At 37.1% G+C, this 24,543-nt stretch overlaps 1 protein-coding gene across 1 annotated transcript in view; it reads right to left on the bottom strand.

Annotated features, from left to right (window-relative positions):
* Positions 1-24,543, bottom strand: part of LOC103147774 (A-kinase anchor protein 6) — a 169,460-nt gene that overhangs the window by 74,783 nt on the left and 70,134 nt on the right. Inside the window, exon 17 of the mRNA XM_016678750.1 lies at positions 5,897-6,012. Coding sequence (XP_016534236.1) covers positions 5,897-6,012 — 116 coding nt within the window. The remainder of the gene's footprint in view (positions 1-5,896; positions 6,013-24,543) is intronic.

Below are 24,543 nucleotides of genomic sequence, written 5' to 3'. Positions count from 1 at the left end.
GTCTTTCGATCTTGGACCAGCCAGGACATTGAGGCAGTCACTAAAGCTTTGCTGACTGAAATTATTCCACGATGGGGTATTCCAGACAGAATTAGCAGTGACAATGGCACACACTTTGTTAATGCAGCATTAAGAAGTGGGAAAGGTTTTGGGTAGGACTCTGAAAACTCATTGTGCATATCACCCGTAAAGTGCTGGTGCTATGGAACTTGTCAATGGCATTTTAAAGACCAAACTAGCTAAATGCTGTGAGGAAACGGGTCTGTCATGGGTTAAAGCCCTACCAATCGTCTTGACTTATATAAGGATGCGGAGAAGAGCCAGGATTAACCTCAGTCCATTTGAAATCCTGTTTGGCCAGCCTCCTAACTTGGGTTTAGGGCCTCAGTGAAAGGTCCTTCCTTCCACTTCTATCTGTGACGATGCAATGTTGTCTTACTGTCAAAACCTGTTGAATGTGCTTTCTCAAGTTTTTCAGACGGTGAAAGACACTTTGCTACATCCTGCCGAGACTCCGCTACATGCCATGAAACCAGGTGATTGGGTCGTGGTGAAAGACTTCCGGAGGACTCATTGGAACTCCAAACGTTGGCGGGGACCATTTCAAGTGTTGCTCGTCACACATACGGCTGTTAAGGTCACAGAGAGGGCAACATGGATTCACGCCAGCCACTGCAAAAGGGTACCAGAACCTCAAGAAGACACCCATCCTGGCGGGGAGGAATTTATCCAGCAGTCAACAGAACAACAGACCAAAGAGGACGACGCACAACTTTCTGAATGAGGATATAATACCTTACTGCTGCTGGTGTTAAGTGCTCTGACACCGCAGACAGCCACGTTTGATTTCCTGGATCACTAAAAGAATACNCAAACAATAGAGAAGAATTTGGAGAGGAGAAAGAAAAGGGGAAAGAGTTTGACTGAATATAGAAATGTAAAGGGGGAAAATGAATGAAAATCAAGAGAATAAATAACAGGAAAGAATGGATACAGAAATAAGGGAATGTAAAAGGGAAAAGATACAGGAAGAGGAGAAAAAAGAATTGGACAAACATAAAGATAGAAAGGAAACGGGCAGAATGAGGCGAGTAAGAAAGTAGTGGAACATGTCCTGAAAGGGAAAGTCCAGGAGGTAAGCATAAAGTCAGACAGAAAGGTTGATTGAGTCATATTGGCAGCTATGGCCCTTCACTGAAAGATTCAGTCAGATTTATGAGGGTTTGTAGGATACTCTTCATGGGTATTACATTCAGTCCACAAGGATATTCATAAAGTTTCATTGAATATCATACATTCATTATTTATTCATTCATCCCATCATGCAAATAAATTCATTTTTCACAAATTGTGCACACATCTCTTCATCAAAAACACACTTAATGCTGAAAGCTGAGTTGTCCATTTTTATAAAACAACCATTTTCTCTTCTTAAGAGTAACCTATTGCTTTGTCATCTGACCTAAAAAAGAAACTTCATATTTGTAGTTTGTTTTTCTGTGTTAGCTTTTTATGTCAGAACATAAAACAATCATTTTGTTTGAAAATGGGATGTTTTATTCTAACACACACAACACCATCTGAGTCCCTGTGACAACGCAAATAACATATGCTAAACATAATGCTTCACACTCACAGGCGGCAAATTAAGCTTCATTTGTTATTTGCATACGCAGAACTTGGCGCGTATTTCCCTTTTATATTAATGTGTGCATGTACATGTCGCCCTGCCAGTGAATGATAACCACCAGGGAAGCTCCTCAGTGCCGGGGGATAACAGGCCAACAGGCAGCGTGACCGAAGATGAGCTCAGCCTGGACACACCACATTACATGGATGGAGTGTGTGGGTGTGTGTGTCTGTGTGTGTGTGCGCGCGCGCGCGCGTGTTATTGCATTCAACTCTATGTTTATAATGTTGCTATCATTTGTCTTCTTTCATTATAGACAAAAGTAAATATTTGTAAAATCATTTTTTCCAAACAATACTGTTCATACAGTTCAGTGATGAAGAGGATGAAAAGATGGCACGTCCAATACAAGTTTTCAACAGAGGACGTGGGAAAAAGGGCAGAAGACAGGATGATCTACTACCTGCTCGACATGATCTCAGATCTAGAGGCAGGAACAAAGGACAATCTTCGAAGCCGAGAGTGACTCCAGAATTTAATGGTTGAAGTCATCGGTGCCGATGGATCAGATCTTGTCTTTCGATCTTGGACCAGCCAGGACATTGAGGCAGTCACTAAAGCTTTGCTGACTGAAATTATTCCACGATGGGGTATTCCAGACAGAATTAGCAGTGACAATGGCACACACTTTGTTAATGCAGCATTAACTGAAGTGGGAAGGTTTTTGGGTAGGACTCTGAAAACTCATTATGCATATCACCCGTAAAGTGCTGGTGCTATGGAACTTGTCAATGGCATTTTAAAGACCAAACTAGCTAAATGCTGTGAGGAAACGGGTCTGTCATGGGTTAAAGCCCTACCAATCGTCTTGACTTATATAAGGATGCGGAGAAGAGCCAGGATTAACCTCAGTCCATTTGAAATCCTGTTTGGCCAGCTTCCTAACTTGGGTTTAGGGCCTCAGCGAAAGGTCCTTCCTTCCACTTCTATCTGTGACGATGCAATGTTGTCTTACTGTCAAAACCTGTTGAATGTGCTTTCTCAAGTTTTTCAGATGGTGAAAGTCACTTTGCCACATCCTGCCGAGACTCTGCTACATGCCATGAAACCTGGTGATTGGGTCGTGGTGAAAGACTTCCGGAGGACTCATTGGAACTCCAAACGTTGGCGGGGACCATTTCAAGTGTTGCTCGTCACACATACGGCTGTTAAGGTCACAGAGAGGGCAACATGGATTCACGCCAGCCACTGCAAAAGGGTACCAGAACCTCAAGAAGACACCCATCCTGGCGGGGAGGAATTTATCCAGCAGTCAACAGAACAACAGATCAAAGAGGACGACGCACAACTTTCTGAATGAGGATATAATACCTTACTGCTGCTGGTGTTAAGTGCTCTGACACCGCAGACAGCCACGTTTGATTTCCTGGATCACTAAAAGAATACTTTCATTAAACTTGGTGTTAAGTGTTAATAACCTCTGACACCCTAAAGGCCGACATTCAGGAAAAGAGAAGTAAAAAAGTGTTACAGCCCCTGGCCTCTTGAGGCTGTCCAGGCTCCCTTTTTGTTATGCAGGTTCAGCTGTGAGAGCACACCTTCCTGATTGGCTGCCTGGAGGCTGTAGGAAAGCAGCTACACCATTGGACCAGCAGAGGATTGTCAAGCCAATCAGACGTTGATGAGGCCCACCTGCACCCTATAAAAGGCTCCTGAATCCATTCCTCTAGTGGGGGCAGCTATTTTGAAGAGGTTTTGTGAAGCTGCCTCCGCTTGTTTTGGTAGTTGCAACTGTTTTAGGCAGGTTTTAAGCTAGCTTGGTCTTTGCTTGTTCCTGTTTGTCCAGTTTAGCTACTTTGACGTTGCTCCAGTTAAGTATGAGTTAGAAGCCTGTGTTTGGGAGGCTGTGGGCTCCCCGCAGCCTCCCCTTTGTATGTGTGTTTTTCTTTGCGTTGTTTTCCTTTTGTGGTTTATTTTTGAGTTTACTTTGAACTGACTTGTTTGGACTTTTGTAACTTTAATTTGCAACTGACATTCTTGAGTTTGTTAATTCCTTTTGTTTTGCATTAATTGGGTTAAATTGTATTGTTTTGGTGAAACTTTATTTTGTAATAAATCATTTTTACTTCCCACTGTCGCTCCGGACACATTTTATGTTACTACCCCTGGATCCCTAGACCTTGGGGGCGTAACACAACTATAGAAGAGACAAACACGACAACAAACATTGGTTGCTCTCGTATATCAAGAGGCTCCCCAACCAAAGAAGAATTGCTGGTCCACTGGCGAGTGGTCAAAGTGGGGAGTGAAGATTACAAATGAATACTAAAAGAGTTCCAGAAAGACAAAAGAAAAGGCGCTCATGACAGCGATCAAACCTTCATCTTGTTCCAATTACAGACATTTGTGTTGGTTATTTTTAACCTCCTCATCCTCCAGCAATGAGGAGGTTCATGTGTAATGATTGTTTTTTTTTTGTTTTGTTTTGTTGTCCATAAAATAATGTTAATCAATGATGTTTTTGGGCTAGTATCCTAGCTTAGCTTCTCTATCGTGCTTAGCAGATTACAAGAATGTCTATGTTTCACAAAAACAAATGCCTATCCTTTCCTCATGTTTTAACTATGCATTTTATATTTTGATTTCACATTTTATTTGATCTGGAAATATGTTACTTTTTAAATTTTTAGTTGGCATAAATTGCTTCTTTAAGAATTGTTGTGATGTTGGTTTAGATTGCTGAGAAATATATATGTGATTCCGTCCAAACCGTCTTTCTAACTACTTCAGGGGGGTGTTTTCTATTATCTAATTGACATAGATTTTTTATTACATGTTTTATTATTTCTTGGGTTTTCTTAATTTCTTAAACTAAGGAAGAAATTAGTTTAATGTAACACCAAAGCTAACTCATATTTAGCTTTGGTGTTAAATTTTTTTTTCTTGTTTCTTGATTTTTTTTCTTTTTATTATGTCTTCAATCGTTCATGTGATACCTCCACCATTTTCCTGGACAAATATATAGAGGGCCGCCTCTTTGGCAAAGAGAGGTTGCAGGATAACATTTCCTACCCAATACAGTGATATTGTTAGAGTGGAATAGGTGCATGCTGGTAGGTTTTTCATATCTTGCGTATATGTTTTTTACTTCTTCTAGGGTAGTGTTTGATGTTATGTCTTTTAATGGAGGAGGGAAATGTTGATTAATATTAAATATTAACATATTTACTTATAATCAAAAGGGGGAAAATGAAGTGGAAAATCACAATAGGTTCACACCTGCTAGTTCGGGTTACATGTACAAGGTTGGGAATTGTGTTCCACAGTTGCATGAGAACCAGACTGTCTCACCCTTTTATTTTGGATCCTTTATCTTAGTATAAAACTCATGTGTTGTCTCCACCCAAGGAGGTTTTCATCCAGATCTGCTTCATTATTGAATGTCCTACGAGCTCTCTGTATTGTATATAATATAATATAATATAATATAATATAATATAATATAATATAATATAATATAATATAATATAATATAATATAATATAATATAATATAATATAATATAATTGAGTGATTTCACCTGAACAGTGCTTGGTAATATTTTTTCCACAACAGTATTCATATAATGCCCATTAAAAAACAGAGGAAACATGAAAATACAATTTGACATTCTGGATACTGTAAAATGACTATGACAAGAGTGTCAGTCAGGGTACTGCTCACTGATGGCCCGTAAATAGGCCTTAAGTTGATATTAAACCCTCGCTATGGACAGTCAAGCTCTCCAATTGCCAGTCTAAATGAGTCTGCTGAAGGAGAAGCAACCTTTTTAGATGAACACACTTTATTTGGTTGTTCAGAAGAAGGCCCAGCAGACACTGGACTTCCTGTGGCAACTCAAAAAGAAAGGTTTATTATTCAGTCTGTCCCATTCATAGTCATCTTCCAAGCTGTAATGGACAATCAGGGCACGTACATGTCTATGGTGCAGTCTACTGAATTATCTGCAGACTCCACACATGTTGGACATAAACTGCTTAGACTTGTATCTTCAAAAGCATCTGTCACACCCTGTCTCTCTGATGATCAGTTAGTGGATTGATACAATACATATCTGCATTAAATCAACCTTTTGTTCTTTGTAAAAAAAAAAAAAAACACACACTGTTTATATGCATATCTCAAAGAAGAAAAAGCTGTATTCTTTCTTTTGCATATATACAGAGAAAATAAATGATTTTGATGGAAAGGGTCTTCTGTGCTTGCCTGCTGCTCCTGTTGTACCTCCTGGAGGATGATGGGTAGTGGAGTCCCCTCAGCCTAACTGACATCGTCTCAAGGGCAACTTGCTGGATGTTGCACTGAGTTGAGATCCGCTCCACCTGAAGAACACAGGACAAAACTTTATCAAAACCCACAAAATATATATCCACAAATTCTCTTCATTAACCTGGCATCATTATGATTGAGCCTGCTAATTCATTTTTAAATAAAACCTAAAACAAAACAGCTTGACGAAAAGCTAAATGTAACTTTCTCAGTTGTGGAATAATCAAAGTGGACACAATCTTATATTTAAGATCAAAATGATTCATAAGTCTGACAGAAAGTCATCTTTTAACTTCACCAAAATGTTTCTTCTGATTGTAAAGAATAAATACATGTAGAAAAATGTGGCAGATATTTCAATGTCAACATTATTTAAGTAGCACTTAATAAGTTGCACCAGCATGATACACAGAAAGAACAATAATATAATTGATAAGAATAGTTAAGACAGAAACACAATAGACAAATAATAAAATAATGAATTAGTTCCAACATCAATTGACAAGTGAAGACGAACAAATACTTGCTTACTAATCTGTTTATATCACTGCATCACTGGAGGCTGGGAATTCAAGTGCAGTTTTAAAGCTACTTTTTCATATCCAGGACTTATCAGCAACCAGAACTTCAGAGCAGAAAAGTGACTGAATGAGAAAACAATCTAAAATCTGCTGGCAAAGCATAGTGTCCTCAGGGTTCATGGCCGCTAGCTGGAGAGTCCATGCAGGACTGTGTAGATTCAGTCAAGAACTTTTCTAATACCCTGAACGATAACCTGGTCAAACACTTTTGAGGAAGTTTTCAACAAATACAACATTTGTTGAGTGGAGGCGATTACAACATGACCAGAGGCTCAGAATCAAAGTAACAATTCAAACAAGCCACGTCTCCTTTGGAGGAACACAGAGCGGTGGATGAACACACCCTCCTGCCAGGTGTGATTAGCTGTTTGCTGTGATAATCTGGCGTGTGTGTGTGCGCGTGGTTATTTGTGTGCTGTGTCCTTTAAAGCCCTGCAAGCGGCCAGCAGCCCACTAGAGAAACACTCCAGTCTCATCCTGCTGTCTCGTCTTTTGAGTGACAAAACGTATCTCACACATTCAGCCACACACCATCCATATGCTACATGTTTATTATAGATGTGTAATGTACTCTGAATCCACAAATACAAATCTTGTCATCACAAATTACTTTCGCACCTGCATTTATCATAAACAGCTTTGTTCTAACACAAGCAGCCGCTCACACACACAAACTTCCATCAGCCTAGCACAAATGTTCGTATAAAGTCACACTAGCTCACAAATTGACCACGAATTGCTGCAGACACATGAACACACACATCACAGTGAGTCGTTTCTAAACACAATCATATAGAGGCACTCAGCACGCGGCTCAGATGTAATTGCATACAAACTATATGGAGATGAGGCTTCAATTGAACCAATGAAGGAAGGCTGAGTGTGTACAAATAGCGAGGCAAACACATGCGCACACACCCATACACTGCTTTCTCCTCATTCAGTAACAATCTGAATAAAGTATTGGCGCGTGGAGTTGCGTTTACCATCCGATCTACTTAGCAGACCCGACAGAAGGATCTGGAAAGGTCATCCAATCTGTGGCAGGCAGAGATGCTCAATCAAAGGGCTAATAAACAAGCAGGCCATACACAATCAACACCGCTGTCTGGATCACTGTTAAGATGTGTTCAAATGAGAGCATGCTTTGTTTGCATATGCATTGCTGTTGCACAAACAAAGCTAACTGGAAGCTATCAGAAGAGGAAAAAAAGACTCTGACTCTGCCTAATGTCTCCTCATCTTCCCTCATTACTGTCCTGCAGGTCCGTCTTGGTTTGTATTGGCAGGCTGTTTGCTGCCTGCCTGGTCGGTGAGTCAGGATCAGTTACATCAACATTTTTTTATGTGCTAATGTGTCGCTATATACAAATTAAACTATGCTTACAATTTGTTTTATGTTAATAAAAACAGCTTGTTTGAATCCCTTCTTCATTATCAATGCAAAAGTTGGTCATAAAAAGCTTTTTGAATGTTTCCACTTATATTTTGATGGTTTGATGGTTTATTTTTAGTGATAAACTGCTTGAGGCTGGAAAGCTTCTCTCCAATCGCTCCAATCTTTAGCTCCCTCCAGAAATCACAGGCGTGGAATACCAAGTAAATACAGGGCCAATATCGCCAATACAAATACCAATACTTACTGTTATTAAAGTATGGTACATCATTAAATTTCTGCCCTTGAGTTATTTATATTGTTTTTCTTTTGAATTATTTTCTAAAAATACAGGCCAGAATTTGGACAAAGTTTGAAGGTGTCTAAATACTTTAATAACATAAGAACAATATAAAACACAGCAAATTTGTGTGAATGGTTTTCTACATAAACAGTGCAAAAAAAAAAATAATAATAATGTTCGAGAGAAAGCCTGGATCCATCCAAAATCTAGAAACTACAGTACAAAAATAAAATAAATTTCAAAAGGGAATTGGAAACTAAAGTGCTAATCTTATAATATTAGCATCAATCTAATACTGATACCAACTTAGTATCAATATTATTTTAACTGATCCGCCCACCTCTGCCAGAGATTCTCCATCAGGCTCACCTGGGGATTGACTCACTTCAAAATATTATTTTGGTCAACCAATCATTTCTTCACCACTTTAGCTGCGTGTTTTTGGTCACTCTGATGCTCAAACCCTTTTTGCCCAGAGGAATGAAAAACCTAATATTGCTTAAATTAAAAGAAGATTTATAGAAAAAGTTAAGATTTTATAATCAGCAAATGGTATGTTTTCAAAAAATACACTCCAAACATCTGCATGGTTTATTTCTATAGATGAATTTTGGCATAAATATCAGTCTGTGTTAAAGTGTGTGTTTAGAGCTGGAGTAAATACTGTAGAGATTGGAAATTATTTTCTGTTTGTCCATGACTCAAAAAACATATAAACAGATGGGCCTCATATATTTATGTACAAGTGAATTTTGTTCTCAGACTTAATGGCTGAGTCCTGGGTTTTCAATTGCATCTTTAGGGCTGCTAATAGACACACAAATCGATAAGAATCTGCCTCACTTGATGAATGAGGAGGGCTTCCCCTGATGCACACTCCCATACATACGCAGACACACAGATCCACCAAGCGGTTCTGGATGTGAATGCTGTAAGAAATGTGCTGCTCTTAGATGTGCTGAATCAAGACATTTTAGGGCTTTTTGTTTACATGTCAGAGCCAATTTATCCAGCATCTCTAGAAACCCTCAGAACCTCGCATCTCCTGAGGTGCAGGCCCAGATGTTTGTGTGTTCTCCTGCTATTTCTTCATGTGTAAAACCTATGTGGAGAAAATGTGTGTTGATCTTCTGCAGGGAGAGTGTGGCTTGATCTCTAATGAATGTGCAGGTGTTTGTGCTTGTTTTTCCTGTTGTTTGTGTGTGTTTACGTGTGAGTGTGTGTGTCTCCTGGGGTTTTCCTGGGGCTATAGCTGCCAATCACACAGCAGTGTAAAGACTGAGACCTGAGTAGTAGCACCATCCAACCAGTCTGCACAACCCATAACACACATTCTTCTTCTCAGGTTAATTGAGATAAAAACACTACAATAAATATACCACAGATGCATTAATCACTAAGCCAGAGAGCAGCACTGCATTAGCATAACATTAACAATAAGCTAAGTGTGTAGATTCCAGCTACAGTCTCATATCTGCAGACAAGACGGTTTGCTGTAGTTTTCCTTCCCATCCTCTGAGGTGCAATGACCTGATCACAGCTGGTCTGTAACGGATTGTATAACAGAAAAAATGTCTTTACTAATACTTATTATTCCTGTAGTCTGAACTCCACTAGTTATTAAAGTCTGTCACTGAACAAAACATAATATGAAGAGTATTTCTTTACCCGAATGACAGAAAAGCTCAATTAAAGACCAATTCTATTAGTAGCAGTTGTTCACGATCTACATTTTGCTTTATTATTTGATTGATATAATTTCTAATTTTTGCATGATTTTGTGCAGGTTAACTTGAGCTATTGTTAATTTTCTAAACTATAGGTAAGTAACTGTTAGGGATGCACAAATATGACAAATTAGGCCGACATCTTATATTAATATTGGTGAAATGGTTGAATTTACCAGTATTTTATTTGATCAAATTTCTTATTTGATTACTCGATTAATAGTCAGAATAATCGATGGACGGACGGAGAGAATATTATGATATTGTTAAAATTCAACACATGCATTTCATTTATAGCCCATCATAATTTATCAAGATGTATCACATAAAAAATCTTAAGTATCATGTAATTAGCATTTTTTGCAGTTATGTGATGCATTCTACTGCCCCACTACCTCCCTGCTCCCGCCCCACCACCACCAGTCCCCCTCTCCATGTGGTAAGACAAGGTCATCCTGTTTACTGCTGGTATTTCCTCGCCTTCCTGTAGATCTAATGATTACAGAAGGTGATGAAAGATCAGCAGCACTGATCAGAATGAGTCTCTGTTCTGTCTACAGACACACTGTTCATGCCCTGGACCTTAACTTCACATATTAAATAACCTCATATATGACATGTATGCATAAAAGTATCTGTATATTTGTCTTAGTCTTTTATCTAAGGTGAGAGATTTCAGTAAGTGGGTGATTTTGTCTTGACGGAACAAAGCAGTGGGTAATGATACAGGATCGATAATGGATATGAGACAGCAGCATTACACTGGTTGGACACTTAGATTTACACACACACGCACACACACACGTGTTGTGTGTTTATATACATGAACACACACTGTGGGAGCCGACAGTGCAATTTGACATCTGAAGTGATTCAATTCATATTTTCACCACGGAAGACAATATAGGAAAACAACAACAACAACAAAAAAAATCAGCAAAACGAAGTGTTCTGCCAATTTACTATACCGAATTATTAATTTATCAATGCAAGAACTGCTACAGAGATTAAGAAAAATATTTCAAAAGGGTTATTGATTTCTATGTTTCTAAATATTGTTTGGAAAACATAAGTTTGTCAGTTTACTAATAGTATTTATTAACAGTGAAACTGAAAGATTAAACTCAACTTAAGCTTTCATCTATTATTGTAAAACCGAGGCCTCATCAGACAGGTATTGATACATAATAACACACTGAACTTTTTTGCCTATTTACTCTATAACAACAGTATGCTGTCTAAATTACTAGCCTTATGAATAATTGCCATAAGCAATTATAATAATTATTCATAGACTAACTTGACTCCTACAAAAGCACAACAGACTCTGTGTCCTGGTTCGTGTTTAGTAAATACAGCCACATTCACAACTAATAGATCAGTGAGTGTGAAGATGAGGTGACAGAATGCTTCTAGAGGAGCGGAGATGATTTGATTTGATGTTGTATGTCAGAAGAGAAGATCTTAGATTTCATTTTTAGATGAACAAATGTCAACAACAGATATTCAGTTTTTTGTTTCATTGCAGTTGAATAATAATTCCACTTTGGAATGATGGTACAATACCTCCTGGATGTAATCTGTTGCACTCTCATGAAGAATAGATTTTTTTTTAAAGTTGATTATTTCCCAATTAGCTTGCATGTTAATTAGAACAGTAACTAATGCTAGTTGGCTGCTCTAATGGGAGCGATCTGTCCCAGTGCTGGGACCACTGCATGCCAAACAGTTTCAGCACAAACCAGACCCACCTTAGAGATTCAAAAAATGCCAGACAGGAAAGAGCGATACAACACTGCAGGATGACAATGTGGGCTATTCTTTGGTCTAAGGCACAGTAAAGTTTTAAAGATCAGAACAACCAAAATCTGCCCACTTAAAATACTGTCAACATAACTACAGCAATACTGCTCCTCACAGAGGTGATGGAATAATGTTCAAGGCCTTATTCCAGGTCTTCTTTTCAATACATAAAATATATAAATGAACGGCATCAAATAAAATTAATACATCTAAAATTTGGATAAATTGGGACAAACATAAATAAATCAAAACTACATTTTCTAATGGCATTTTGGATCAGATAATAAAAACATTCATCTTTACCATTTAAAGAAAATGATCTTGTGGGAGGACAAAACCTTAAAAAAAAAACAAAAAAAACTTACCAATCATGTTTGGAGGAGTTGCTTTGAGTTTTGGTTTTATCACCCACAAAAACTATATTATTTTCTTGATAGTGTTTTTTTTTTTTTTTTTTGTAAGGGGGGGGATATGACAAAATGTTGTGTTGACCAGTTTTGCCACAACACTAAATGATATGAATATACACGGATTAATCAGGATTCCGGTTAGAGTTCTTCTCACTGTAATGTTTTTAGCAGAAAGCCTCATATGCTGGTTTTTAATGGGAGGAGTAACGTGTAGTTCAGGAACCATATGCTGGGTTCTAATATAATGCCAGTAGCATCCACACAGCTAAAAATGCTGCATTCCTGTTGTTCTCCCCTGCATGTTTCCCCATTTCATCTTCTGTCCATCTTTCTGTCAGGTAGAGTGACCTTGTATTTCATTTACTGATAATTATATGGATTTATTCCACAGAGAGGTCTTAATTAGAATGCTAGAAATATCGGCTGCCTCTATCATCTCCCTCTCTTCCTTCCTTTACACATCTCTTCTCCTCTATGTCCATCTATCTCTGCTTCAGCAACCAAATTGCTTAAAAACCTACTTAAAGGAAAGGAGGAGACTGAACACAGGGAAAGTAACAAGAGCTTCAAATTAGTTGGTATTCAACTTCTCAGATGCATCCAAACATGAATTATGCTAATTTAAAAGTTTAAAAGCAATACATGTACTGTTTTGAATGCTAAAAGACATTTTACCATATTTTAATACATTTAATTACTGATTTCACAAGAAAAAGGTTTCAACCTAAAGACATTAATTCAGAATTTGATTAAATGTGTTGATCCCTGCAAAGCAAAACAAATACTGGCATCTGTTACTGAAAACAAATTAAAAACCATTAGAAGACTTGCAGGCATTTGGAAATTAATTTAAAGCTGTTTGTTGACAGTATGAACAAACTTAACAGCAAGGTACCCAATACTGTCACACTGCAGTTGGACAACTAATAAACCTCCTGTCTGTGTAACAAATATACAGCTAGTATTGCTGAACATCCTGACATTGTGTTCTTGCTGTTCGTACTCATTCCCTACAAAATAAAAACAGCCCATTTGATCTATATAACACCAAGCTCATCACAAGCCAAAACTAAACTGTGGGGAGTGAGGCTAGCAGTGCAACACTGTTTTGTAAAAAAAAAAAAAAAAAAAAAACTTTTTGCTGTCATCTATAAGTGTAAATAGTGTAACACTTTTGGTTTATATCAGGATCCATATGGCTGGATGAACCACAGCATTTAAAAGTAAAAACCACAACATTCAAGTTTTCTATATATCAAGGTTTAAAACCACTGCACATAGTAATCTAAATTCTAAGTCTCAATTCAGTCACTAACAACATGGTGATGTGTTGATGAAGAGGGGATGCAGAGGCTGAGGCGGTAAAAAGATTTGAAGACTTAATGGAAAAAATAATAAAAAAAAAAGCACAGGGAGTCAGAGGAGAACAAACAAATAGTGATGGGATATCAGCCAAACTTAAAGGCGTGTGTGGAGCAAAAAGTGAGCATGTCAGACAAAGTCCTGCTTCTATGCTCATGTCGCCTTGCTGAAAACCGACAAACAATGCATCTCATTTAATTGGACATGTCACTGCTTCAATTTGCATGTCTGTTTTCAAAATAAAACAGTAATATCTAAAATTTGTGGGTTGTTATAGGTAGTTTGATCACACATCAAACTACCTACCTACTACTGAGGATGCTGCTGTCCTCAGTAGCATCTGAGAACAGGATTTTTAACCTCTTAACCTGCAGCGGAACACCCACATACCATTTTTCCATTGTATTTTCCAGGGATGAAGGTTAAGGGGTTATAATCAGCAGTTGCCAAAATGAGGCCAACAAAAGAAGAAAAAAAAAACCTCCCCCATCCAAGAATACTTTGAGATTACTTCTCACAATAAGTTTCTAAGATAATGAACCCTTTAGCCTCTGCAAATACTCACCTTCCAGAAGTTTCCATAATTATTTTTAGCTTGATTGGTAAGGACACATCAGTCTCACACAACATAGACAGATTTAAAGTTGTTGGAAGAGTAAAATTCTGCATGTACACCTGAATATAAATGATGAGAACTATCATTTAGAAATCTGAGAAAATGAGAATTTTGAATAATTTTTGTTTTATGTCTGTCCCACCAAGCATTGCAGTCCCAACACGCTAAAGCATTAATGTCAATATTGTCAAATTAGTCTATGACATAAAAGATAATACAATAGTCAGAATATAGCAGATCATTTGGGTGCAAATAATTTTAACAACAAAAAAAAAAGATGGCAGTTAAATAGGTTTCAGTTACTTTTCTGCATGGGTTTGAAAAAAAACACACACACTTTGTGGGAATATTGAAAATACAAATTTTCTGAAGTATGATCAATTTGACTGACAAGGTCATCACAGTTTCAGCAGCAGATGAGTAATGAATGAAGATTTGAGTAGTTCACGTTTGGCAAAGCAGAGGGCTGCAAAGCTTCATTTGGCCATCACTACCAAAAACTATGAGATTCAAACAAACAAACAAAAAATGTGTGACCTGAGGAACGGGACCTAATGGGATTGAACAGGAAGAGCCAGGAAGAGTGAGAGCAGCAGAATTACTTAAGTACTGAGAGAGTGAATGTTGGAACAAAGAACTTGAGCTGATGAACTAACTGACTGCAGGTGTGAAGGGAGAGAGAAAGTGGCACAGGGGGCAAGGGAGAGTGCACAAAAGACTAGGAAATAATCTAGCACTAAAAAATAAAACTAGACTAACCTAGAATAACTAGACACAAGAACATAAACTTGAATCACTAATAAAGGACTGAAGTAAAGTAAAAACAGAAACAAGACTGATCTAATGAAAATAAGAAACGAAGGAACAGAAATAATGAAAAGCCCAGAACAGCTCAAACAACCCCAAATCCCGACAACATTCATTGTGTGTCAATTAATTTACATTGTTTGCAGAATGTGAATAAGTGTTAAAGATTGCATCATTAAACTAAATCACAGAATTTTTTCTTCAGGAAATGAGCTGCTGGTTTTGATGTACACAATTAAGCAACATTGATAATAATGTTAGGCAAGCATAATTGGAGATCATATAGACTACAATTAATATTAAAACACATCCCAATAATTATTTACATCTGAGAGTTATTCTTAATGCATTGCAGTTGAAACAGTCTTGTATTGGGCTGGTCTGAAAAAAGAAAACGCAGTAAAGTGAAATAAATGCTCAACTGAGCAGCATGTCTGCCAACTTTGTTTTCTGCTGGCCGAGGCAGAAAGATATCACTTGGTTTTTTTGATGTGTGATTAATTATTTTGGTGCCAATCCATTGCAGCTTTCCTCCATATTGAATTATAATATCATTTAAAAACATAATTAAGTTTTTAATCTGACAAAAAAAGAAAACTCCACTCTCTCTTTTTTTCCTGTCTTCCACCAGATCAGCAAATTGGAAACAGTCTGCAGGCCTTGCATGAAAACCTACATAGACACAGCAAGGCAATATGTGTTCTTTTTAAGATGGCAGTGGAAAATAATGGTGGATGGTCCCAACTTGTATTTATGTAAATTTAAAAGTTTCCTTGTGTATAGTTCCATCACAAGTCATCCTGAAGGATGAATTCCATCTTTTCATTGAGTGACTGCTAATAAAGGGGATGAGGGAGGTATGGAAAATAGCCTTTTTTGAGTTTAACACAATGTTATTCCATCACCAAAATCAGACTTAAAATCATAGAGGGTTATTTTATTGATTTATTCATACATGTTTGAGAAATCTTTGACTCTCCCCTGGCAACCAGTTGGGGGTGCCTAACACTTGCTCTCACAAAGCCCCACCTATATCCACAAAGCTCCTCCTGAAAGTTGTCATCTGCAGCTGAGCCTCCGCCTCACAGAGCAGCCATTAGGAAAGACCTGGAGGAACTGAGTGCCTGCTGAGCTCATCAAGAACCACTTCTGAGTGAAATGCTATTAAGAAGAGCTGTAAATGGAACAATGGAGGAGCATTGTTGTGATCATTGTGCCAATGTTCTGAAGGCAGAGCGTCAGAAGAGCAGGAGCTTCTTAAAGAGACAGAGGAATTCAAGGAGTCAAACTGCAGAGTCAAATTTCTTCTAAGTCATATTTGAGACATATTACATTTTATCTGAAGGTAACATGGCTGCTAAATTAAGCTCTAAAATGGCACTGTGTGCATGTAGTATATGTAATATTGCCTCTTTAAATATTTAAAGAAGATAAAGAAGTTTTCTTTTTATTTTGTGGGATTAATCAACATTTAATGTGGCACTTCAACTGAAAAAAGAATCAAAGTTATAAATTAGTAGAATAAATAATCACATTTAGCATTTGTCAAACTAATGCCTACTCACTAATAATTAACAGAACAAAAACAAACAAATATAGAAGCTAATGAACACAGAAGGGAATTACATTCTATAAACCTCTGACTAAATGTTTCAGTTTTAAAACATGAACATTCAAAGTATTTTTGACCGCTCTATTATCAAGAATGGAGTTGACTAGTGTCTCAGAAGTCTGAAAAGAGGGACTTTTTGTCACAGTTTGGAGTTCTAATATCTACTTTAATCTAAGAGTGGGAAGTAAAAAGGAAAGGGAAAGTAATTGTTCAAAATCAGACTACATCCATCAGCTTTTAGCACCAGAACTGACAGAAAAGAACTGAAAAAAATGAGTGCCTTACTTTGATCAGACACAGCAATCCCTTTAATTCAATTCAAAAATATGTTATTTATCCCAAAGGGAAACTAAACATTGTCATAACTCATATCATCCAAATATCTTCAAAGAATTGTTGTGGATGGTAATGCTGTGGGCAGGAAGGAGCTCCAGTAGCAGTCTGTCAAGTCCCACAATGCCTCACAATAAAGACTATTGCTGCATGACTGTCTCATGACTGTAATGACACGCTAACAGCTCAGTGAAACAGAGATTATATTCCACAGAAACATGATAGAAAGACAGGAAAATAGAAACTTTTATTGCACCTGACATCATCACCGCAATATTTACCATTATTATCATCCATCGCAAGATTTTCTAATATCATGGAGCTCTACTAGTAAGGGCTGCATTATTGCCAGGCATAAAAGAAAACTACTACTGAAAACATAGAGCTAGATGCTCCATAGAGGAACCATGAAACCACAGCTTATTCTTTTGATCTAATTTTTGACACTTGGTAGTCATAGTTTTCTTGGTAAAAGTAGTTTAGAATAAACCTTGACTTAACAGTACTCACTTTTGTATTGTCAGCAGAGAAAAAGAAAAAATGAACCAAACAACCAGAAAAAATAAAATGTACTTATCTACCTATACTTTTATGTGATCCTCAAGCTTTTCAATGATTATCATATAATTACAGACTGATGATCTGATTTCATGGATTCAAGCAGTGAGACATGTAGCAAAAATTAATTAGTAGACTTCCAATTTCTATTAACACAACAAAAAGTTATCCCCTGGTGCCGAGCTCAGTTCAGACCATTAAAAATCCAGTAGATGCCTTCATAATAAAGTTACCTTAAACCAATTTAGAGCGTTTTAAAATCCATCACTATGGGACTCCGAACAAGAAAATTAGATGTGGCTTTTATTTGTGTGTCATGTGGGAGAGGGAATCAAGATTCTGGAGATAAATTACAGGTAATTAAAGTCAATTTTCTGTTATTCATTGATATAATGATAAACAAGTATAGAGAATAGCACTTTTGAGCAAAAGAAGTAATATTGTAAGCACAAAATTCCACTTGTGTCTTGGATAATTCCTCAAACCCAGATAATATTCCTTTCACTGGACATATTAACACTCTTGCATTAATCAGTTAATTTGGTTTTGCTGGATGTTTTTTCAGTTTGATTGGGATACTTTTTAAATCCGTTTAAGTCCATTCAAAAATGGAATTAAATTTCAAAACTAAGAACAGATTTGAATTTGCTTACCATAATTCAGATCGAAACATTTTCTTAATGCTATTAAAAGAGCAAGAATGAAAACAAGACCTGGATTGTTTTATACATAGTGTGTAATAAATAAGATGGCTAGCAAAGCCAAGCAATGTAATATCTGGGATGAGTGGATGGGATTATAAGCAAACAACAAATTTTATTCTTTAAGAGAAGAGAAAAAACTTTCCCCCAACCCCAAAACATTTCAGTAAGCACATGCTTTAACTGATTCATTAACTTTATTCTTAGGATTAAATGAAAATCTCAACTGGTCAAAACACAAGAACTGGAATTTAAAATATAGTTAGTTCTTTAGTCCGTTTATGACACAACTGCTTCTTGTGAACATCCTAAAAATAAACTGAATTAGACATTATTAACTTGTATTAATTCGCAATAGACCACAAAAGTTAAAATAATGAATACAACATAATGATAATGTTAATGTGGCATGACTGTTGATCCTGAGAGATCTTAATATTTACCGCAGTGCATTGAGAAAGAAGTCTTCCTGAAGGAATTAACTCATGAAAAAAAGCAGTCATGCTTTTGAGCAGTGCTCAAAGTTGTTTGAATATGAATACAACGTTAGAAAAACATATTAGAAATGCTGGTGCACCTGTTTGCTCAGGCATATCACAGCAGCAGCAGCATAATGCAAAAGGTTCAGGTCAAGAACTGGTTTGTTAAACAAAACTACTTGAAAACTCTCATCCCACCAACTTTTAAACGTAGCCTGACTGTGGCAGCTTTTAATATTTGTAAATACAATTATTATATTGATGATTAATGATTGATGATTGGCCATTTGTCAACTAGTTGTATAATGTTTTAGAGAAAATATATATCACTTTTTACTCTTTTCTAATAACTAAAGTATACAAAATCAGAAATGTAATTCTTGTCTAAAACTGAGTCCCTTACATGTTTTACAGAATACTAAACTAAAAAAATATAATTTTTTCTTTTGTACATTAAATTGCAAAGCTGTGATAAAAGTATCAGCGCACATAGACAACAAGCTTCAAAATTCTCGAAGCTTGTGGGAATCCTAATCCAAAACTCAGTGTGATTAATGTTGGAGAAGTATATTGCAGTTGCCCAATGGACAAGGCTCTTTCTGAATTTTACTAAAGTTGACTGTGTTGAATTGATCAGGATTGGACCTTCTGCTAGTGAATCTGAACCTGAGCAGATGAATAGATTGGATCAGTGTGAGTCCGAGTAAACATGAACTGTACTGGTTTGTCTTCTAAAGTGTTTCAAGATGACATTGTGTTGAATAGGTATTGTTTGAATTAACTTGAATGACCTGACATATAGCCTAAATTTTAATTCTTTGACATGAGGATGTACAAAAATATATATTTGGAAGCCAAAGTCAAAGCTCTGATGAGAATATAAATGACTTTTTTGTCTAAGGCTTTCAATGTTTGCCTTCTCATCCTGCACTCTTTGTTGAACCCAGAATTTGAAATTCATCTTTAATAAATTTCCTAATATCATCTAAACTCCTATTGAAGTGTCTTTATAAAGTGAGGCTGAATGGCCAGGTTCAGTCTTAGCTTAGAAAATAAATTAGAGCTGGATACTGACTGCTAGATTACTAGGTTGTTCAAGTCGCTAAAAGGAAAGTGTGAACCAGAGCTTTCAGTCAACCAGCTGAAAGTTGGACAACCAACAGGAGTTTCCAGTCTTTGGCGAACACCGTTTACTCTTATGAACAAGATAAAAACATGGTCTAACTTTCTAATAACCTGCACTCTGTTGGGTATCTACCTTAGATTTCATTGTGCCTTGTTACTTTTCTGATAATTTCATTGAGAGTTAAGCCAAGCTGCACAGATATTTGGAAATGTGTAAATTCTGTAACCAATGTGATGCTCGTACCTCAGATTTTTTGATCATAGTTTCAGTCACATCATTAAGCAACTTCCCCATGTCGTCTGCAACAAAAAAAATGTGTGATCTGCACATAAAACAATTCAAATTTTTGAGTTAAATAACACAGATCATTTATGTGAATAATGAATAACTTAGGCCCCAGCTCTGCCCCAACATTCCTTTAGACAGCAAGCAGTCATGCTTTTGAGCAGTGTTCAAAAGTATGACTGCTTGAAGGTGGAGCAGTAGCTCCACCTTCTCCTTGAACTACTGCTCAAGGAGAAGGTGGAGGAGATCGATCTTGTCCCAGTGTGGCGGGTTCAACCAGGAACCCGCCACACTGGGAAACGTCACTACAGACTTCACCACACCAAAGGTGCAGTTCCCTCACCATGAGGCTGTCCCCACTGACCCCTCACCTCAAAACCAAACCACAACTGGTGTAACCTATATCATAGTCTATGGTGCATGCTGTTGTGTCTGAGTAAATGTGAAATATTTCTGTGCATGTCTATAATATAAACATAGTTGCAGACAACATATTCACTAAACATTAGTTTACGGCATGCAAAGCTACAATATTAGGCTAAAACCACACAGCTTGCTGATGTTAGTTCAATACCTGTCCTCTTTATAACATCTCTGCTTGTTAATAACCTTCTAAATTATCTAAAGTCCAAGTTCTGATGGCTATTAAATACTCAAAGGATGATGTTTGAATTAAACAAAGGATAATTAATTCTTTTGCACTGAGACTAGGTTCATACACAAGTGTATCAGAAAGACCAGACAAAGATGGCTGCACCTGGACTGGCTGAGTGTTTTACTTCTGTCTCCTTTACTAACAGCCAGTCTTTCAGGGAGCAGCAAAGTCAACCAAGGGCATTATTTGATATTTAATATTTAACAAGCTCATCTTATTATGATTAGACCTTGTGTGTGTGTGAGCGCGTGCGTGCGTGTGTGTGGGAGATAACGGGCACAGTCTCACTAAAAAAAAAAAAAAAAGAAAAATCATGTTTTTGGTTTGGCTGCAAGTTATATATTGATTTTACAAACAAGTGATTTATCATAATTTTTCCTAAACTGTCATGCATTATTCTTCACTTTCATCTCCCTGCTATCACTCACCATGTCTTTCTGTCTCTCTCAAACACACACTTCCTCTCAGATTTCTCTCTATGCAGCAGCACCATCCAACTCCTCGGTCAAAGCGAAATAATTGTCAATGAATATTTAACAAGGTTTCAGATGGTGGGATAGACATCATCCTCTCTCTCTTTTTCTCCCCCTCTCTTTCAAACACACACACACACACACAGGCACACGTATTTAACTGTGATCCAGGCAGAGGTTAGTGATACAGCGTGGTCAGTGGTGCGTACAGCAGCCAGTGGATTAGTCGACGGGAGATGATGAAGTGCAGAATAAATACTAAATAAACACCCTCTGGTTTCACTCCTCAAATAGGAACCGAGTTTGCAGGTATTTCTCTGCAGCCATATTTTTTGTCCTTCTTGACCTCCCTTTCAGCAACTGGATTTGTACCAATGACAGTCATTAAATAATAATTATCCACCGGTGGCATTTGTAATCATTTGGTGTGGAGAGTCAGAATGTCCCGATCTGAGCCCAGGCGTCAGCTCACGGTCCTGATCCAGTCATTGGTAAATGATCAGTATTAGAGTCCTTGACTAAACTCAACTCCTGTTATCTGTTGGTTTACTGTGTGATTTTATGCCAGCTGTTCCCCTAGCAAATTGTGCAGACACGATTTAAAATCCAGTTTTTAAAATCAAAGCCTGTTTTCTTGTAAACAGCCTGTCAAAATTTTATCAGCTTTGCAAATGATTTTGTTGACTTAATAAAATGTTTTTACAATGATGTTCACTGGCTATTGGTGTTTTCTGTTAGTAACAAGTGACCAATCTATCTGTTGGATGCTGTGCAAGGAGCAGCTAAAACTGTAGTGTTTAAATTTTATAATGTTCAAAGTGGACAGCTAAGTTTATGAAGCAAATATCAAAGTACAATATGATGCTACTTTTAGCTATTTTCTTTTATCTAGCAAACATAAAATAGAATATCTTTGTTATACAAAAACTAGAAATTTTGTCTAACAAAACTCCCGCTTTGTTCGACTAACAAAACTAGAGTTTAACAAAACTAACTATATTGTTAGACTAACTAAAGCCTAACAAAATGTTAATAAAGATGTATTGTCCTCTTGTAATATGTAACTTGCCATTGCAAGAGGACAAAATCTGCTTACTTAGCAGAATTTAAGAAAAGTGAGAAAATTACCTTTTTGACAAAAATCAACCTAAAATAATCAAAATTTTAAAATGCAAAGATCATAGTAATAAAAGAGAGTGGGAAAAGTCGTCATCTCATCCATCAAACAGTAATAGATTGCATAACCGACAGTGTTGTTACAAAGCAGTCCTCATCTATTCACCCTTAAATTCTAGTATCTCTAAGTCTGCAGTATTAAGGCATTTCCTAACAAATCTAACTGTCGCTGTCAGTCATTGGGAAAGCAGAGCACACTCTGGATAGGTCGCGAGTCCATCACAGGGCAACACAGACAAGAGACAAGCAACAATACATACACACACACGCATGTGTGCACACGCACGCTCACACACACTGCCTCATCACAGGACATTTTGGACAGGACATTTTAACAGTCATGTTTTAGGATTCTGGGGAAAAGCCAGAGAACATGCAGAAATATACCAGGCCAGGATTTGAACCGTTACCTTCTTGCTACAAAGCAACAGAGCTACTGACTGTTCTACTGTGCAGGCCTATTACATGTACATACCATTAATTTATTAACTGCTAGCTATTCACATTTCTTAAAAAACCTGAAGACAGCCAGAAAAGGTTTTCATGCAGGCATGTAACTTGATCAAACCTTGAATGAATCAATCATGAATGATAGAAATCAAAGTTTCCCAGTAAGACATTCACCATAGCATCCAGCAGCCCTTGGCTGCTTGTGTTCTTTTATGTTGTGTTTCGGCGCTATGTCTTCCAAAAGTACGTGAACAAAAAAAACAGTGTTCATCATTTTTTGACATGATGCAAAAGATAAGGTGATTTGTTTGAAATTACATGACACCTCTAAGATTCTATTTTTTCACCTAGTTTACACTGCACATACAAACTTCATGTCAATTGCATCATATCTAGAATTCACTATCATGTCTCATCCTGATAGAGTTTTACTTCCAAACAGCTTTCTCCCCTGTTCTTCCTCGTGTTTCTTGCTCTTTCTCTCATTGTAATCAGCACCCCTTACAGCCAATCTGCTGGCCATAAAACTGTCTACAGCCTGATGATGTACAACTCACTGAATTACCTTATCTGCTGCTGATTTACTGTGCCTCACAGGTAGAGAGACAAAAACAGCCTCCACTCCTCTGTCTGATCCATCTCTACATCCCTTCATCCCCCAGCCTCCTCACACATCCTTCACTCCCCCTTTTCCACATCTCAGCATTGCTTCTTTTCCTCTTTCAGTAAACCCTTCTTCCTCCATGTTGCTTTTTGTTCTTGTTGAATCTTTTCTTCAAAACCTTCTTTTTTGTCCCTTACTTTTTCACTGTTAGAGAATAGCCTTTTTCTGACTTCATATTGGTCTGGTATACCTTATGTGATGCATTAACTAGATTCTAATGTTGGCTTCTTCTGTATTCACCTCTAAAACATTACTTTTTTCACCTAATTTATCACCAGTCACCAATCTATACTATAACAGATAAATATTCCACTGACAACCTAACAGGAAAATATAAGACAAGCTTTTTGCTTTTTTCAGATATGGAGTGGCAACAGCAAAACTTGAGTAAATAGAGTTTTACAACTGCATTTAATGCTACAAAGCACACATCAGACATTCTATAGAGTAATTACAGCCTTTAGTGTTTTTGTTCTCTTTTATTAAGAACAAGATGGAAATACTTTGATCAGAAACAGAGAAAAGGCATGTCAGTGAGTTTCCATAGAAAATGTGCATGCCTTGATGTATGAATACAAATGAGTGAAATGATATCAAAATGTGGTTTTGATTGTGTGACTTAAAGAGCAGATCTTGAATGTAATTAAGTCACCAGGGAGGAGAGCAAGTGTTTGCATGTGTGTTGGGTTTGGGAGGAGAGTGTGAGTGAGTGTGTGTGTGTTAGATAGATAGACAGAGAGAGAGAGAGAGAGAGAGAGAGAGAGAGAGAGAGAGAGAGTCCATTTGTTAATGAGTATTTTTTGTTTGTGTCTATTTTTTATATCCAGGCATAGTCATTCATTTCAAATTATGTGTATGTTCAAGTTGATGAAATGTCTTTGTGCTTTGTGTGTCTGTGCAAACATTTACTGGTTTCTCATTAGAGCAAAATTCCTTCGTCAACGTTCCCTAATGAAAAATAAATAGTGTCCACTGTTTCAGAACATCCTTTCAATCAGCTGAAAAATGCCCAGAGCAGAACGAGACAAGGCTCTTTCAAAATGTCTGATTTGCTCATAAGATATGGGATTAAAATCTGCAATATATA

The sequence above is a fragment of the Poecilia formosa genome, unplaced genomic scaffold (assembly GCF_000485575.1).
Source record: "Poecilia formosa unplaced genomic scaffold, Poecilia_formosa-5.1.2 Scaffold189, whole genome shotgun sequence".
Classification (NCBI taxonomy): domain Eukaryota; kingdom Metazoa; phylum Chordata; class Actinopteri; order Cyprinodontiformes; family Poeciliidae; genus Poecilia; species Poecilia formosa.
Note: the sequence above shows the minus strand (reverse complement) of the source record. Positions and strands in the feature narration are given on the sequence as shown.